The sequence below is a fragment of the Ailuropoda melanoleuca genome, chromosome 6, assembly GCF_002007445.2.
Source record: "Ailuropoda melanoleuca isolate Jingjing chromosome 6, ASM200744v2, whole genome shotgun sequence".
NCBI classification, from domain to species: Eukaryota; Metazoa; Chordata; class Mammalia; order Carnivora; family Ursidae; genus Ailuropoda; species Ailuropoda melanoleuca.
In genome coordinates, this window is record NC_048223.1 from 115,271,178 (window position 1) to 115,289,577 (window position 18,400).

At 46.4% G+C, this 18,400-nt stretch overlaps 1 protein-coding gene across 4 annotated transcripts in view; it reads right to left on the reverse strand.

Annotated features, from left to right (window-relative positions):
• GFRA1 (GDNF family receptor alpha 1) overlaps positions 1–18,400 on the reverse strand; it is a 211,528-nt gene that overhangs the window by 23,856 nt on the left and 169,272 nt on the right. For all 4 annotated transcript variants that reach the window (XM_034663329.1, XM_034663328.1, XM_019797846.2 and 1 more), the window contains 3 exons: positions 13,430–13,539; positions 10,616–10,750; positions 6,704–6,885 (listed from right to left, as the gene is read on the reverse strand). In XM_034663329.1, coding sequence (XP_034519220.1) covers positions 6,704–6,885; positions 10,616–10,750; positions 13,430–13,539 — 427 coding nt within the window. The remainder of the gene's footprint in view (positions 1–6,703; positions 6,886–10,615; positions 10,751–13,429; positions 13,540–18,400) is intronic.

Below are 18,400 nucleotides of genomic sequence, written 5' to 3' on the forward strand. Positions count from 1 at the left end.
CCGGGGGTGACCGTCCCCAAGCCAGGGGCCTGGTGTGGAAGTAAGCACCTCACTCACACCCCTTCCAGCTCCCACCAATCATTCTGTGCAAAATTCCACCACCCTGGCCTTGCTCTCAAGTGGAAGATTAACAGGACGCCAAAGCACCCCATTGCTCTGCTAGCATAAATTGCAAGAAAAACATTTAGAATATTGATTAAGTGCTTCATGCTCGAAGATTTAAATTTACCTCCTGTATTTCCAGGATTAGCTGACATAATGGGGTCAGTCTGCTGGCACAAATGATTTACAGAACACCCATTGGCAGCTTTCCTTTTAAAACTCAACACTTAAAATTTTCACTTGGTCACAGCCAGAGGAGCGCTGGGTATTTAGCAGATTTGGATAATTGCCTTCCTGTCGCCACATCTAGAACTTCTGAGGTCTGGCCCTGGGAAGAGCTTTGACATCATTTCCGATCTGTCTGGCCCTATCAGGTACAAAGAGACTTTGTTTAGGTGATGGGGTACTGAGGCAATGGAGGGATATGCTGTTCTTCCAGAATGGAAAGTCTTGTTTCAGGTCTAGATGATTTTCAATATTCTAATAAAATATTTGAATGCTCTAATATGTAGGAGTTAAATGGATCGGCAAATCTTGTCTGCCCTCTGCTCCTCTTACCAATCGGTAAACACCCTGCATCCTACAAGCACCCAGCCCATTTCTATAAACTTCAAACTGTGCTCTGTGAAGAGAAGGAACTATATCGAATCAAGGAGGCCAGGGATTAAAACGCAGTGGGTGCTGCGGGTTCTCCAGGAGAGATGCCCACCTCAAGGCCTGTGCCCCCATGGCCCACAGAGGACCAGCAGGGCCCCTGTTCTGGGACCCTTAGGGCTAGCCTGGTCTGAGCAGCCCAGCAGATGATGGTGGGGAAGAGAACAGCAGCCCTCTGTCCTGGTGATTTTAGCAGTGAGCATTCTCACAAAGACTACCCACTGGAGATGCTCACATCTCATCTATGACCGAGAAACCACATTGCCGGTTCCTTTCTAGAACGCTGCCTTAGAAGTCTCACTAGGGAGAGGGGACGAGCCCTACTTGAGATCTGTCTCTGTCTCTGGCCCTCCATGTCTCTCCACAGAGATGTTTTCTTTGGCTCCTAAGTAAAACTGACTTTGGCTGTGGCTCTCACTGTTCACTAGAGCTCTCCAACTGCTCACAGCTATCCCATACCCACCCACTAGCCATGGATCAGAGTGTGTGCCCCCCAGGCTACCAGGCCTTCTCTTGTCAATCACAGCTCTTTTGAGGGGAAAGGGGCAGAGGCAGCAACACTTTCTCCAGCGTCCTCAGCCACAGCCCCTGGGCTGTCTTCCCCAGCCTCTAGCACCCTGTTTGACCATGGAATCCAAGACCTACAAATGCCACTCTAAGGGGTCTTTACTTTAAGCTTCCAGAATGAAGTGGCATCCAGTGAGGCCAAGTAGGGATTTTTCCAACACCTACTTACATCTCCCAAACACATTCACTTTAAATAAGCGACAAATACAGTCCATTTGGTTTAAATATCCTGAGCTTTTTCCAGCTAGCAGTCCACTCAAGTGCACAGAAGATAAAATAATTGGTAGAATTTTTAATCTTCCTTTGTTTTGCATGTGACCACTTCGTACATGTCAAAGGGATACGCCCACAATAGCACAGCCTGCGTCACGCTTGTTACTAATATGACTGCCAATTAATCCTGACATGGGAGCTTGGCGGGTTACCCAAAACCTGGTATTTTATCACCTCAGGGGGTTAGCACTTGGACATTTCTATGACATTTTATACTAGTCAATCAACTTTCCTTTTTTAAAGGCAAGCCTTTCATAGGACCTGCCGATGAGTTCTCTACGCCCCACACCCAAGGCCACCCGTTTCCCCAAGAGAACTGCGTTTGGTTTGTTGATTATTACACTTCGAAGCCGACTTCTGAAAATGCTTATTCTTATTTCTTCCCTTCCAAAGGGGAAATCTATCTCAAATGTTAAGACAGGAACTCAAGTCCCTAAGAGTTTTCTCATATTATTGTATATTTTAAAATATTACAAGAGGGTGCCTCTCGAGGGAAGTGAACTTTCGAGCTGCCAAAGATGGTTGACTTTCTCCAAATCTGTTACCAATGGATCCCATGGTTTAAGTCAGCTCTATTCTGAGTAATGACACACACAGCTGGGACGAACGCCTTTCTAAGATATTTCTAGGACCCCCTGGCAAATGGTAATTTATCTGGAGACAGCCAGGCAGGCAAAAGAAGGACAGATGGGGAGAATGAGTCTCCTGGGAGCCCTACTCCAAAACGAGAGTCCTAAATCAGTGCCTCGGACCATGTTCTCGGGCCGAAGGCCCATCTCTTATCAGTCACTCATCCTCCATCCTCTGGCCTCCAATGATTCTTTCAACCGTTGTCAGTATAGGTCATTCTAAAGACATCTCCAAGCTGCAAAAAGTTTTCCTGGCAAACTCAGTCTTTCCCTATCTCCTGGAATTGCATGAAGAATCCCGATCTAAAGCATGAGCTTTGTGTTTTCCCTATCACTTGAATAGCTGCCTTCAGGAAGCACTAAGACATATGGCTCTCTCAAAACCAGCTTTTCCCTGCTGCCTTTTCTATCTTCCCCCCACCAAACGAGCTTTACTGAGGGATAATTGAGAAATAAAAATTGTATACATTTAAGGAATACAACTGAATGTTTTGATACATGTATACATGAGGAATCAACCATCAAGCTAATTAACATACCACCTCAGGTAGTTTCCATGTTTGGGGAGGGTGGGAGCAATGAAGATGTACTCTCCTGGCAAGTTTCAAGTGTACAATACAGTCTCGCTAGCTGTAGTCACCGTGTCGCATACAGAGCTCTAGATCCCATTCATCCAGGTAACTGAAACCTGTACCCTCTGAGCAGACCTCTCCATTGCCACCACCACCCAGCTTCTGGTAGCCACCATTGTCCTCGCTTTAAAAGTTCAACCTTTTTTTTTTTTTTTAAAGATTTTATGTATTTATTTGACGCAGAGAGAGACAGCCAGCGAGAGAGGGAACACAGGCAGGGGGAGTGGGAGAGGAAGAAGCAGGCTCCCAGAGGAGAAGCCTGATGTGGGGCTCGATCCCAGGACTCTGGGATCACGCCCTGAGCTGAAGGCAGACGCTTAACGACTGAGCCACCCAGGCGCCCCTAAAAGTTCAACCTTTTTAGATTGTACATTTAAGTAAGATCAGGAACCTGGAGGACATTATGCTAAGTGAAATAAGCCAAATGCAGAAAAACAAATACTGTATAACCTTCTTTTCTGTGTATCACTTCCTCCTTTCTGTCCATTTCTAATTCAAAGAAAGAGCCCAGGTTGGTTATCCAAGGTCATGGAACAAGGCAGTATACCGGCCTTGGGGCAGAAATCCCAGGCCCTCCAAAGAATTACTGTGTGATTCTGGTTAAGTCACTAGCTTTTCCCTGCCTCAGTTCCCTGACGTGTAAAAGGGAAGGCTGTCTGTATTCAAGGCATAACACCCCCCCTCATCTGCTGTAAAGGGACTGGGTGGTCAACTGACTGGGGATCAGACATCACATGTGACATTCTTAAAGCACCCTTTTGGAGGGTTCACTCTGCCCCAGGCACCGAAGCGTTATAATTGCTTAATCCCCTCAACTCTGGCAACTCGGCCATCCTTGAGTTTTGTGGAAGCTGAGGCTTGGAGAAGCCATGGTGTTGGTGAGGCTAAGAGCCTGGGTCTGAACACAGGCTGGGCTGCAGAGCCCATGGCCCTTGCTCCCTGCCTCACATGGGCAAAAAAGGGCTCAAGCAGGCCATCCGCTTAGAAGGAAGGTGAGGTTTGGTAGAACCCTGAAGGGCTCCCCAGGAGTGAAATGCTGTTTAGCTCCAAGGTATGGAGACTGCAGGTGTGCGCCCCAGGGAAGACAAGTATGGCCGCGCCCTCATGCCCTGGTCGTCCCACACTTCCATTTCCCCCTCCACAGAGAAGTTAAATAGCAGCCTTGACATAAACATCATGCTTTAATTTTACTTTGCCCCTCCATTTATGAGGCAGACTTCCTATCACTAATAGAGGGGAAGGCAAGGCGCCGTTTCTTGGGAACAGAGCTCATGTGTCCCCTGACGTTGCCAGGGCAACCTTGCAGCAGCACAGAGTCCTCCTTGTGGGGAGGGGTGGCTGGGCAGATCTGTGTGGGAAGCACAATATTGTGTGGCCAAGACATGCATGCACCCCAAGAGGCAGAAGTCAGGCGCTGTGATCTGGGGGGTGGGAGTAGGGGAGTGGGAGCAGGGCACAGGGAGGTGGGGAGAATCCCTCCTCATGGCTGACAGAGTCCTCTCTCATGGAGGAAACTAATTTCATGGAATTTCCAATGATGGCTATTCTTCTGAAATGTCATCTATTAATTTGGTCTGACTTCCTAAAAATGTTGACAAGCTGTGTCTTGCCCATTATTTGTAAGTTCACTGAGGAGAGAATTTTTTTGAGTGCCCATCTCCATGAAGTTTCCAAAACACAGAAGGAGCTCAATAAACAGGCTAAAAATCTTTAAAAAAAAAAAAAAAGGGGGCGCCTGGGTGGCACAGCGGTTAAGCGTCTGCCTTCGGCTCGGCGTGATCCCGGCGTTGTGGGATCGAGCCCCACATCAGGCTCCTCCGCTATGAGCCTGCTTCTTCCTCTCCCACTCCCCCTGCCTGTGTTCCCTCTCTCGCTGGCTGTCTCTATCTCTGTCAAATAAATAAATAAAATCTTTAAAAAAAAAAAATAAACAGGCTAAACACTGCCTTTGCAACCATGCTCTGTGTGCTCAGACACGTGCAGAAAAGAACCTGGTTTTGCCTGCAGCCAGCGCTTGCCTCTTCTACCAGTCGGGAACCGTCTCCGGCCCACTCTTATCACCGAAGGACAACAGGGTCCTGTCCCTCACCTGGCCACTTGTCTTACTGTTGCTAGAACCTGAGTGGACCCAATAAGAACAGAAGGCTGGCCTAGGAGGAAGCAGGACGCCGAGCACCGGCCAGAGACAAAGAACAGATCCTGTTTCTGTGGTGTGCTGTCTGGCTCCAGACTCGCCTCTCACTGGCTGGGGGGCTGTGTGTAAGCCACCTCCCCATGCGAGCCTGAGGATCTGCTGCAAGAGAGGCTATAATACTCCCCAAGCCTCCTCCTACTTCTGGCAGTTTCTGCACAGTGCTTTGGATGTTGGATGTGCTCAGGAAATGCTTCAGAAGCATGAAGAACATCTGGTTGACCTTAGGCAGTGTGGCTCCCCTCCCTGCCTTCTCCTTAGTGCTGTGTGTGTGAGTGTGTCTGAGGGTTTGTGACATAGAAGGATGGGACAGAGACCAATAGTCAGCTGAGGGGTGTGTAGGATACCCAAGAAGAAGAAGGGAGACACTGGGGGAGAGAAGACAGCAAGGAAATCAGAAGCATAAGAACTGCCCCAGTGGTCTGTAGGGAACAAAGAGGATTCTAAGTTAAGAAGGTATTGGCAAAAGAAGGTTTCTAGTGAACATTCTGGTGAGCCTGATCCTTGGTGGCAGCAGAGTGGGGAGATAAGGGAGAATATACTCCAGTGACAAGTGTTAAGTGACAGCACAGTGCTTGGCACGTGTGCCCTTCCCCAGCATGGCAGGAAGCAGAAATCATCACGTGGTCATACTACCCCCAAAATACAGGAAGAATCATGAAAGCTGCAGGAGTCTCCTGGATTCCCAGCACCAGTTCTGTGACTCACAAGCTCTGTAGGCTCCAGCAACGGTGTCACCTCACCAAGCCCCAGTGTCCTCAAATGCAAGAACAAGGCTAACGATAATACTATTACTCCCCCACAGCCATCAGAAGGATAACAGCCCAAGAGGTAAAGTGTGTGAAAATACTTTGCAAACATATAAATATGTAATGTCTTGCTAAGGAAGTAGCTGAATACTCATTACTATGAAAAAAAATCAATAAAAAGGCAGAATAAACACTGTTTTGACTAAAGGCAGAAAACCACTGTTCACATGCCATTGTGGTTCTGCCTTTGGAGATCTGGATTAACCCCAAGGAAGTCTCTTGACCATTCTTACTGGTCTCTAGTCACACGAGGGGCTTTGCAGGGTCACTCCACACAGCTCCTCCCACTTCAGAAAAGCATTTTCTTCTGCTTCTGGCAGAACGAAGCCATACGGACCCTACATCGGAGTTAATGCCTCACTAGTGACACAGTCTCTGGTTTAACCTTTTAGACAGAGTTACATACTCCATGTTGAGTTTAAATGACAGTGGTGGCGACCAACCCAAGAGTACCTTCTCTTTCAACAGGCTGCTGCTTTGTAGAGAACATAGAATAAGCATAATAAATAACTCGATAGCCAGTTCGACTCTTCACTCCACACACAGAAGACCTCAAGATTCTTCTACATAGCCCCCTCATTCTACAGATGAAGACACCAAGGCCAGCTCTGGTTACCCCCACCAAAGTCATACTCCCAGCAAATGGGAGTCAGTCCAAGATTTCGTCTTTCTACTGCTCTGTGGCACTTCACAATCTCCATTTATCATGGTTAAAATGCACTTCTAATTCAAACCCAAGCAGCCCTCCATCATTAGCCATCTATCTTTAAATGCATTGCAGGAAACTGGTCCGTGCTTACCCCTGACAAGTGAGCTCCAAAGGGGAGATTGGCTCCCCGCTCTTACCTGCAAATTTGCACAAGGTGGTAAAACGTGAGTAGGAATTTCATTCTCAGACCCTGCTGGCCCCAGGGGCTTGTTCTTGGCCCGGAAGCCTGTGGTGGTGGTGGCAGTGGTGGTCTGAACTGGGAGGGCTGGCTGCCACACGGTCACATCAGAGCCATTGCCAAAGGCTTGAATTGCATTTTCTGCAGTAAAACAGGAGGAAATCCAATTTCAAAGTCAAGCAGCAAATGTAACAGACAGGATACATGAAGCCAGAGAGGCACACTAGAAATTCTGATTACAGTATTGGACTTCCCTGAACAAAACCCATCCATCCCTGCACCCTACACGTGCTGAGAGCCAGCCGTCGGGTCAGGTGCTCAAAAGTCAATCCATTCATTAAACCCCAAGATGGACACTTAGCTATGCTCAAAGCGCAACAAATATTGTTCCTATTTATGTACCAGGTGCTGAGCAAGATCTTTGCCCTGAAATACTCATCAGTCAAGTGCTTTGAAACCCAGCCTCGAATCTGTTGTTTTTGGGGGGATCACAATCGTTGCTCCATCTTCCAAGAACATCCCTGTACTCTGTTAAAATGCGGTACTAAAAGAAAACTAGTGGTTTTTTTTTTTTAAAGTAATATATCCCTAATTATGAGGCAACTTGGTGGCATCCACGCTAATTTGGTAGGCAGTAAAATCAAACAGCAAAAGATATGACTCACTCCCATAGAGCACCCTGCACATGTTCTGAGCAGTTACTATGAGCCAGGCATGGCTCAAAATACAGATGCAACCAGTTTCTTTAAAAGAAAAAATCTACCCCAAATCTCATCAATATATAGTGAAAATTTAAGTAGGATTATTTTTTCCCTTTCTGCTCCCAGTCTTCCAAACAAAATCTGCATAATTAGGTAGGAGCAGCCCTGCTTAAATGAAAAGTTTAAAATGTAAAACTTTAAAAGCTTATTACAATTTCATGGGATTAGATTGTTTTTATGGCAAGAGTAAATTGGTTGTGTGTTGTTCCCCTCCCCAAAATGAATTAAAAACAGTTTTTAATCAGGTCCTCAGGGATTTGGCCTGGCTTTAGGAATTTTTTATTTCATATTCATTGTATAAGAAATCAAACTCCTCCATTTGAGACCTGAATGTGCAAATTGTTAATATATGATTCTTAGCTGGCATTTTCCGATATACAAGACAGAATAATTTAAGCCTAATTCCTCTTAGAAGTGACATTTTGTTCTAAAATTGTTATCCTTTAACTTCAGCAAATTGGAAGCTTGTTTTCTCAAACTTTACATTTTTTAGGCTGTAAGAAATAGCTTCGAATTAATATAAATGCTTTTTATGTTCCTAGCCACGTTACACGGCTAAATGGGTGGGTACGATGCATAGAAAGAGGTACATGGGGGACGAGTTTCCCCGAACGACCCAGAACCACCACCATCACAAGCCACAGATTCAGGAGACCCCTGCCATTTAGTGGCACTACCTGAGTTTCCCATGTGGTTGCCCTGATGCTTGGGGAGTCTGCACACTTGCTCATTCATTTCCTCAAATGTCAATGGAACACGGACTAATTGCCAGGTGCCGCTGTGTGCTGGGCATGCGGCAGCGAACATCAAGGAGAGTAGCAACAGACAGGAGCCCCTACCCCCATGGAGATCCCATGCTGGCTGGGGAGGTATTAAGGGAAATACAGAATACATTCGGTGCTGAGAAATGCCTGGAGGAAATGAAGCAGGGGTGGGGGTGGAATGGGGGGAAGTGTGGTTCCTTTACAGAAGTTCAGGGAGGTGGAGGTGGCATCTGGAGAGAGACCCCAGTGACAGTAACTCCTGTCTTACCTCCATCTCCAGCTCATTCTTCTCTCTTCCTCTCACCTTGGCCATGTACTTTGGCTTAAAAATAACTGTGTTTCCCCCAATAACCAGAAATAAACAATCAGTTAAAGTTGTGTTAGTGATAGAGGAATCTGGGAGAGATCTGGTTAATCCGAAGGCAGGAGAACTGGGTTACGGCATTCGGGTTGGAATCTACAAATTTCAATTCCTTCTATTCTAGAGCCTTTCTCAAGAGAGTGAATTGACAGCGCTGTGTCTTTGGTGGGCTGTGCCCCTTCTCATCAAAGTAGAAATGGAATGACTACGAAAAGTTCTGACTGGCTTTGGTCCCTGTTGAAGACCAAATGTATTTATTTTTATCGAAAAGCCATTAGCAGAAAGAGGCCAGACCAGTCTCCCCTTCACCAAAATATTATTAAGCAGGGACACCTTTAATTTCTCCACGAGGGAGCGGTTTTCCAGCCAGTGTGACTATAATCTTTTCTCACACTGACCTATACTGTCATTGCTTTATCTTCATTAAAACTTGCATTCTGCCAAAAGACTGTGCAGGATGTGGAAAAGAAGGATATACGCATACTTTTCTTTTTTTAAGTCCAGACCAAACGAGAGATCCGAGGTAGTTCAATGGTACGCCCAATGTCTTAGCAAATGTCTCCATACTTCCCACTAGTTTTGTGGTTTTCAGTTTCACTTAGGTGTCCAGAAGCTTGTGTTAGTTTTAAGATGATTAAAACATTTGGTTACAGCCACATTACTGAAGTATCTAGTAAGCAAATCATTTAGATTTGTCTTTTCAACAAAGGAAGCGATAAAGAGGTTTTAGAATAAGTAACACTTAAAAGCTTTTCCATGTACACATGGTAAATTGTTAGCTAATTCTCCGGTCATCAGTCATTGTACAGCAGAGCATCATGGACCGTTGTCACAGCTCTCAGAGGGGTGGCTAAACCTTAATTCCTAGAAGCTGGCTCCAACATCTCTCACCAGGAAGTCACACCTGGTCCCCAGCGTTCAGCCATATGTTCTCTTCCAATGGGCCCTTTCATATCAGGCATGGCACAAAAGCCTCAGGGGATAGGGGCTACAGAGGAAGGAACTCGGTCTTCAGAGCCATCTCTGGCACGGAGGGCCCGTGTGAGTAACAGCTGTTTACTCAACTGTGAAATGGAGATGCTCATACCTAGATCTCCTAGGACACTCGTGCAGATTACAGTAAATGAGATAATGTATATATTGCACTCCCTATAGAGTGAGTTGAAGGCACCCAATAAATTACTGGTGGCTGCCACGAAATGAGAGTGAGGCACTCAAGCATCTCGGCTGGACCGTCACCTTAAGCCATGCGCATCTCCGTGGATAGAAGGGAGACCCGGCTTGGTCTGATGAATGCCCATTGTTCACACCTGTACGTTGCTCTCTATCCCTCTCCTTTTGGGAAACAGGTTTCCACATTGCCTGAAGGAAATTGCAATAATAACTGATACTATTTCCAAGCAGAAGCAACCTCCCCCCCGCAACCCCAGGCACTCATCTCTGTCTCCCGAGATAACTGACATCCTGAGGCTCCTGGCTACGTCGCCAGCTTATCCCACTCAAGAATTGTGGCTTCTCCTCTGAGCCAACCCTGAACATCCAGGGGGTTACTGACGTTAACGTTCTAATTTTTCTCAGCGAGCCCTTGGAGGCTTACCCCCATCTAATTTGTCGGAGCTTCTCACACCGTATATTGCGCCCGGGTTTTAAGAACCTTTGGAACAGACTTCGTGCTGGTTGCCAACATCAAAATTTGATCTGTGGGTAGAAGTGTTCTATCTGACATAATGTACCCTCCATTGTTTGAATCTCTTGCTCTCTTAGGCCTTTGCATTCACAGACTTGGCAGCACCCACCCGCTCTGTTCCCTGCTGCATTGCGTAGTATGGCCAAGAGCCGCTGGATTCACCATCAGTGTGCAGGAAAAAGCAACAGAGAGAGAGAGAGAGAGAAAAGGCAGGCACGAGAAACACGAAGGTACAGCTTGAACACAGAGAAGAAAGCGTGTTTGTGTGTTTGCTTCCTTTTTTTTTTTTTAAACTCACTAAGACAAGTATTGTCCTTGAAGAAGTTCAAAAATTTCGAGCACTCTTCCATATCATTCCCACTGTTGCTGCAGTCACACCACGGGGCCACGCTGAGGCTACTGGAGTCTATGTAGTTGGGCGTCATGACTGTACCTGAAAAAGTAAAAACAAGCACCTTGTTCTTATGTGATCGTACAGACTTTTCTGTAGCCTAAAAAGAAACAAATGTTCCTCTGATGGCGGATGCACCGTGGATAATCAAACGCTCTGTTTGCCTGAGTGGGAAATTATGTTAAGCAGTGCATTTTCTCAGCAATTTATCTTGAGCGCATAAAATAATTTACACATTTACTTAAAAAATTATAACAGAACTCCTTGAGCTGCACTTAAGGTATTTTTTCTGCCCAAAAGTTACGGATGTTACGGAGTGGGAGAGAATTAACTTCGAATGCATGAGTTGCCAAATCCCTTGCATTTTCTTGAAAATGTCATTAATCTTCATAAATAGATAGAATTGGTTTTACATATCTTAAAAATCCTTTTAGGACTTTGCATCCACTTCCCTTAGAAGCATACGCCTTGGTCATAGTAGCACAGGGAGGCTTAGAAGCTATCCTCTGGGTTACCCCACATCCGGAACATACATAACGAGGCCTCTGCTCACCAGACTCGCAACTGATTTAAATAAAATCTTCCAAGTTGTGAAGGAATTGGAAATAAATGTTGGAAAATCTCTAAGCTGATGGCTTGTAGAGTATTGTCTCAATAGTCCTCAAAGTCCTCAAAGAAATGCTGGGTGGCCTCTCCTGCCCACATCTTCCTATATTCATGGTTTTTCTGATGAGCTCCATGCTGGTGCAAATAAACAATGCATGTATACTTAATACAACCCAAATGTCTTCTCCTGGGTGGCTCGCACCAGGCGATGCCTATTCATGCCAAGAAAACTTCTGCTTTTCTGTATTTCGGGGACGTAAGAAGTAATAGGAGGTCAGTGAGCCACAGGATGTATTTGGTTCATAAATAGAAAAACAAATTCTTTGTAAGCTCTTCAGGGTCAAGGACATATCTTTTTTGCCCTACATTCCTTACCAATCTGAACTATATTTTACCTTGGGATGGGAACTTTGACCCACAGCAGACACTGAGCAGCTAACTTTGGATGAGAAAGGAAAAGGCGCCCCCAACCCTGAGTCAAGAAGTTAAAATGTGTCTACTAAGTATCCACTGAACACAGGGCACCATGATGGATCCCTGACATATGGAAGAAGTAGGCACAAGCTTTGTCCTGAAAGACGTTAGCACCCAAAATGACAGTGTGGAGGGAAAGATCCAGACCCAAGAGGGAAATAAATTTTGGTCTGTAAAATATATTGCTTCCAACATCTCATTCCATTACAGGATGAGTATTTCATCATCCTGGGCACGTGATGGTTTGCCAAGCCAGAAATGCCTGGCAGCCCTGTGCCTTGGCCACTCATGGAGGAATTAATGAGCACATATGCCTGGAAGGATATGGACTAAGGTGTTAATAGTGATTATGTCTGGGAGTAGAGTTGTAGATCCTTCCTACTGTCTCCTTTGGGTTTCTCTGTATTTTTTTTAACTTTTTATAATGAGCATGGCTTAATTATTTCCATTGTTTCTTAAACCTGTAATTCCATAGTTGATAAGTAACCCCTACTAGAGACCAACTTACTTAAGAAAAGTAAAGAGTGGATGCAAACTTGAAATATTGACTCAAGGGGGATACACTCATTGGGATACAGACACAAAAATGGTAAACAACACTGGTGAAAGGTCTTGCCCAAGAGAACACAAGTATCCTTTCAAAAAACACTGGGATGAGTGTACAGGCACTTGTAATATCCCCACATTAAGTACTATCGTTGATTTTCCCAACAGCGCTTGCTGAAGACACTCTGGCGACAAAAAAAAATTGAGTCTGTGCTGTCATTCTTGGTGGCTAAGTTCTTCCTGCCTGATGACTTGTGCGATCGTTGCAGGAACACAAGCCCTGGCTGAGCCATCACACTCTGACAAGTGTGATTTCCCTCACCCCTCCACAGCCTTCACTCCGTGTTTGTCCTCAAATGTCAATCGTGATGGAGCCCTGCCACCGAGGCTTCTTCAGGCCCCAGGCCCCAGAGCACCTGCCTTTCTTCCTGCCTGCCCCTTTTAGCCACGGACACAAATTTCTGACTCTTCTCACTCACTGGTACCCTAACCGCACTGTTGCTCTGAGTGCCAAGAACCTGGTTCTGCCAAAGCCTCAGGTCTGGAGAGGCAGAAAACACGGTTTTTGCTAGGTCTGTGCTCAGGGAAACACTTTAGGCTACATCACCCCCCGCACACCAGGAACTGATTTACCAGGAATATTAATGGTGTGAAGGACCCCAGTAGTTAGAGGTTTTTTTTTTCCATTTCTGGGGAACAGCCTTTTTTATTTCCCCAGATGAAATGACTTCCAAGTGCCCTAATTCAATGAACTCGGGTTGACTTGGCTTCCCTCTTCCGCAGCCATGTTTGTTTTTTTCTCCTGTTCTTCTGTGTGGTCGGTTCTCCCCCCAGGGATGCTTCTCGGGAGCCCACAGTGGTCGTCTTCCTGCACTGTGATACTCCCTGCTTCCTGCCTCTGCCTTTGCACAGCCATGATCCCTGGGTTTCCTTTTTTTTTGCAGGTGAGTCCTATAGAGCTTAACATCAAAACCCCAGCACAGAGGGTTACTGGGCAATTTTCCCTTTCACAGACAGTGGTAGGCTACAATGGAAAGAGTCTGTGAGTATTTGTAAACCAGACTTCCCTCCCGTCCCGCTTCTCCCCGATCTTACCAATAAGCCCTGAGTAGGCAAGGAGGCAGTCGGCATAGTTTTCCTTTAGACAGCTGCTGGCAGACCTTGACTCAGGTTGGCAGTTGGTAAAAAAATCCGCAAGGCGAGATCTGCAGTGGGAAGAAAGGGCAAGCGGTGAGTTTTGAAACAACCCTAAACTGGACCAATGCAACTTTTCTTTGTTCCTTCATTGATACACCTTTTCCTGCACCAAAAATATATAGAAAGTGTGAGCTCTTAGGATGTCAGCACCCCCTCTTATCCACCCCCCCAACTGTCCCCTCCCTCCCCCAGCCCATTGCCCACCTGTGTGTAAGCTTATTTGCAGAGAAGTCTTCGGGGCCTATAGCTGGAGAAATCTAGATGCTTTGAAGTTTCCATTCAATATTTATTTCTGACAGACTTATTTGCATCTTTAGGAAATATGCTTCTCTACACACTCACCAGAGATCCACACTGGGAAAATATTTACTTTATACAGAAACATGTCCCTGGCATCCAAATAGGATCCTACAGCCCATCTGCTCCCGTAATTCCTGCTGGCTTTAAAAATACGTGTATTTGTCTTGTAAGTTATCTCTCATTCACCAGCCCAGGGGACAGGGATTGATTCCAGCCAAGTGACACTGAGGAGGGGCTCGCCTCTCCAGAACCGAAGGGAAAAGCAGGAGGGACACGTGATGCCCACTCTAGGTACTGTTTCACTGTATGACTGGGCCTTCCAGGGGACGTGGTGCCTGGAGGGGTCACTGACCAATTGCCGCATCTGTCTGCAGTTTGGAAACGGCCCAGGGGCCAGAGAAATCCACTGGGAAGCCCTGCATGGCAGTGAAATTGTGAGACCCAGAGGTGGAGAGGGGCCACAGACATGCTGGTCTGGGGAAGCACAGGGCTCTTTGCGGCCAACTGGCTGTTCTTCAATCTGAAGAGGATATTGTTGGAGAAACCCTGAATGAGAGCGGGGCCACTTCTGAGGTCATCTCAGCAGACAACAGCTCTGCTTCTGAGTGAAGAACACAATGGACTTCAAGAGAATTTAAATTATCCGGCAATTATGGGAGACAATGGACGGTTGTCTCAGCTTTTTTCTCTCCAGCTTACGCAAATTGGCAGCCAGCATACATAGGGCTGTTTTCACTTCCTTCCGCCCAAAAAACTGCTTACTTAGCGTACTTTAGGTTATATGCAAGCTTGTGTGGTGGGGCAGAGAGACGTGGTGCGTGTGGAGATCACAGAGGTTTGTAAAAGGTCTGCAGGAAGCCCATTATGTGTCCCTTTACTACAATTGTAACTCGAGGGGAGTTAAAAGGCCCAATGAAAGCATCTAAGTTCACAGCACACTGCAAAGGCTGCAGGGTGTTGGTGAGGGACTGGGCTCTCCCTGAACCCTTTTAAGGGATCTGCCTCCCTATCTGCACCGATCTGGGCACTCCGTCTGTGCATGCCGGGTCCATCACTGTCTATCTCCAGGGCAGACGCTGGGGCTCGGGTTTATTTTCTTTGCATGGCACCTGACAGTCCTCAGAGAGGCCCCTTCATCCCGTTTCCCAAGCAGGGCCATGTGCTGAAGCTAAGTGGCTTGGCAAGATCCTCCAAACGAGACTTGTGCGTGCGCCTGTATGCACGCCTGGATCTCCCACCATCTAAGCCTTGCTGGTGTTTTCTGACTCTAATTGAACACACTGAAGGGCATAAAACCTGGCCATTTTCTGTAGCCTGGTTAGAGGATTTATTTTTCCGAGGAAATCCCTAAAGGTGGCCCAGGCTTACTCAACTGGCTCCAATGGCATCCAGCTTGGACTGAGTGTTAATTTCAGAAGAATTTTCCTGGTCATGAAAGTTAATGATCTGGTGCTGCTGGGCTTCTAACTTTGCAAAGGCCAACTGTGGTTCAGGCAGCTGGGCTTCCAGCTCTGCCCACAACCTGAGCAGCTCTCTGACCTGGCCGCCCTGCACTCCCAGCCTGTCCCCCAGAGATGGACAAAAGGTTGCTTTGTCTCCAAGTCCCCGTTTCTTGTAGTCTCTCAAGCAGACTGTTAACGGAACGGCACCGTGATGCGGATTACTATTCTTCAGTGCGAGGCTAATGCCACCAGACTCATTTTGCTTAACAACCTCAGAATTGACTCACAATTGGACTCTGGAATGAAAGGCTAATTGAGTCAGTCTGCTGCAGAGAGTATAACCCTGATTGGGAGGATAAAACCAGATACACTGCTCTGAGCAGAACCCCGGACAGGCTGATTTGTGAGAGAAGATGGTGAGCACAGACCCCGGTGCTAAGATGCACAGAGCCAGTGGACAGAGAGAGTTTCTAAATATTGATGAGCACAATACTAAAAATACTACCTAACATGAAGTGTTGAGTATATGCTAGGTATGTCTTTACTTGATATTTTCCCCTGACAACTCTTCATCAGGTAGAGACGATTATTTTCTTATCTGAATTTCAAAAAGGAGGAAACGACAGCTTAGCAAGTTTAGACTAGAGTAAAATAGTGAGTAGTAGAACCAGGATATAATGCCACACATTGTGATGCCACAACTTAAGCTTTTAACAATTCCTTGGCTACGGATGTTCGTTTCAGAGAGGCCACGATATTGGGACTGAGAGTCACAGGATGGCTCGGGTCTGTCAGACCAAGGTGGAGGGGGTATCCCAGGCAGAAAGCAGCACATGATAAAGGCAGCAAGTTCGGAGAACTCCCAGAGTAATGATAATGGAATGTTTGTATGTGCCAGAGACTGATTTAAGGGCTTGACATGTATGCACACATTTAGTACTCCCACCAACCTTAGCAGGTGATACTATCAGCCCCGTTTTGCAGATGGAGAAACTGAGGCAAAGAAAGTTTAGGTGAACTCCCTCCAGGTTGTTGAGGTCTGTGGTGGAGCTGGAACACGACTGCACTCAATCTGACTCCAGAGCTGGAAGTCACTTGCAACCACTACACTTAACACGCGCATCACCCAGAAAATTGTTAGTTGTTCACATGAGAGTGCCAAGCCAGGGGATGCGAATGGTGAGTGACAGGTGAGGATGGTGGCGAGGATGGTGGCAAGGATGGGAAAAGCCTTGAATGACCTAAGAGCTTGGATTTTATCCTAAAACCACTGGGAACCAATGAAGGGTTTTATTTTTTTTATTATTATTTTAAATAATTTTTTATTATGTTATGTTAGTCATCTTACAGTACATCCTTAGTTTTTGATGTAGTGTTCCATGATTCATTACTCGCATATAACACCCAGCGCTCCATGCAATATGTGCCCTCCTTAATACCCATCACTGAAGGGTTTTTAAACAGAGAAGTAACATGATCAGATGTGCATGTTAGGAAGACTTTTGGGTCTCTCAGCCGTTCAGCAAAGATTTGCTGGGACCTACCCTGGCCTCTCACTGTTCTAGCAGCAATGGGGAGGCAGGACACTGGCCGGTGGTGGGAGAGACGGTTACTTAGGAGACTGCAGCCAGTGGGGAGCCAGTGGGGAGATCGGAAGGCCTGAAGGAGAGGAAGAAAGGAGGATGCACGAGGAGACAGGTTTTACCAGAATGGAGGTCAAGACTATGAAAAGGAAGGGCAGAGTTGAGGTGTAGGCAGCTCAGTGGTGCTGTGGGGGGACGCAGGGGAGGACAGGTCTGCAAGGAAGATGTGGCTGTACTGAGTTCATCACACCAGGGGATACAAGCATCTTGCGAGTGGTTCCAGCCTGAGATCTTCACCTGTCCAGTCACCAGCCACGGCCTGAGCACCTGCTATGCCCCTGCCCCCAGCATCCCAGGACAGCCCTGCTGCACACACTTCCCCTGCCCGCCTTGGGTTAAAGAGTCGCGCTGCAACCAGCTTCGGTGGCTCCCCTGCCTGGGCTGCACTGATCCAAACACAAAAGCTTAAACGTCCAGTGTGGGATTAACAAAGAAATTCCACAACTGTATTTCTTCTGGAGACATGAAATCTCCATGACTACAAGCAGAGATGAACCTGATGGTTTTTCTCTGAGAAAATGAAAAGGAAATGAATAGGCGCTCATGTAGAAACGTATGTCCCTCTGAAAGAGAAAAATTCCCACCCTCAAAAAGGAGGAAAACGCCGGTAAATGCCAAGGTAGCCTTAGGAAATCTGCTGAAGAGAAAACCGTGGTTTATGCCGAACATATCGTACTAAAAGAAGCGTGCTGCTAACTGGAAATAGAAAAATGATTATAACGATAAAATCTAGGAGAATCTTCTCAAACAGCAGATGGCCTTTTGACAGTGGGGGGAAAATCATTTACCTACTTTTTCTGTAACATTTTTAGGAAAACGGTATTATGGTAAACAGGTTAAAAAAAAAATACTAGTAATGCCCCGTTTAACTCCTCCTGGATCATCCTATTCTTTTTAATGTCTTTTTCCAGGATGAATCCCATACTTGGACACAAGCCGCGTGGTTGGTGGAACAGAGCTCTGGACCAGGAATCATGAGGTCTTGAATGAGATCCAGGCTCTAACACGAACTACTCAGAACTCCCACAGTCGTTGCTGAACTACTTAGCTCTTGGATTTCCCTGTCACTTCAGCAATACAATCTAGGGACACTTGAAAATACTCCGGGGAAAAAGAGCACTTATTTTCAAAGTGTTCTTATTGTTTTCACCCATGATTCCATTTTGCATGACACATGATTTCAGTGTCTAGGCACTGGGTTTCCTCTGAGTACAGGGACCCAGATTTTTTCCAGTGGGTCTCCTCATCTCCCATGTAAGAGAGCTGAAGGATAAAAAGGTGAAGCTCCTGCTCAGAGTCACACGGTGGGTGGTGGCAGACAGCAGGTGTCAGCCCTGGAAGGGGAAAATGCAGAGGGGGCTGGGCCTTAAGTTCCCAGGGATGTGATTTAAGTCATCAGTGTGTAACTGCTCTCCCTATCCCACCATTTGGCCAGATGGTTCTTCAGACCCAAATGCTGTCCCGCTGACTTTACAGCCTCCTTG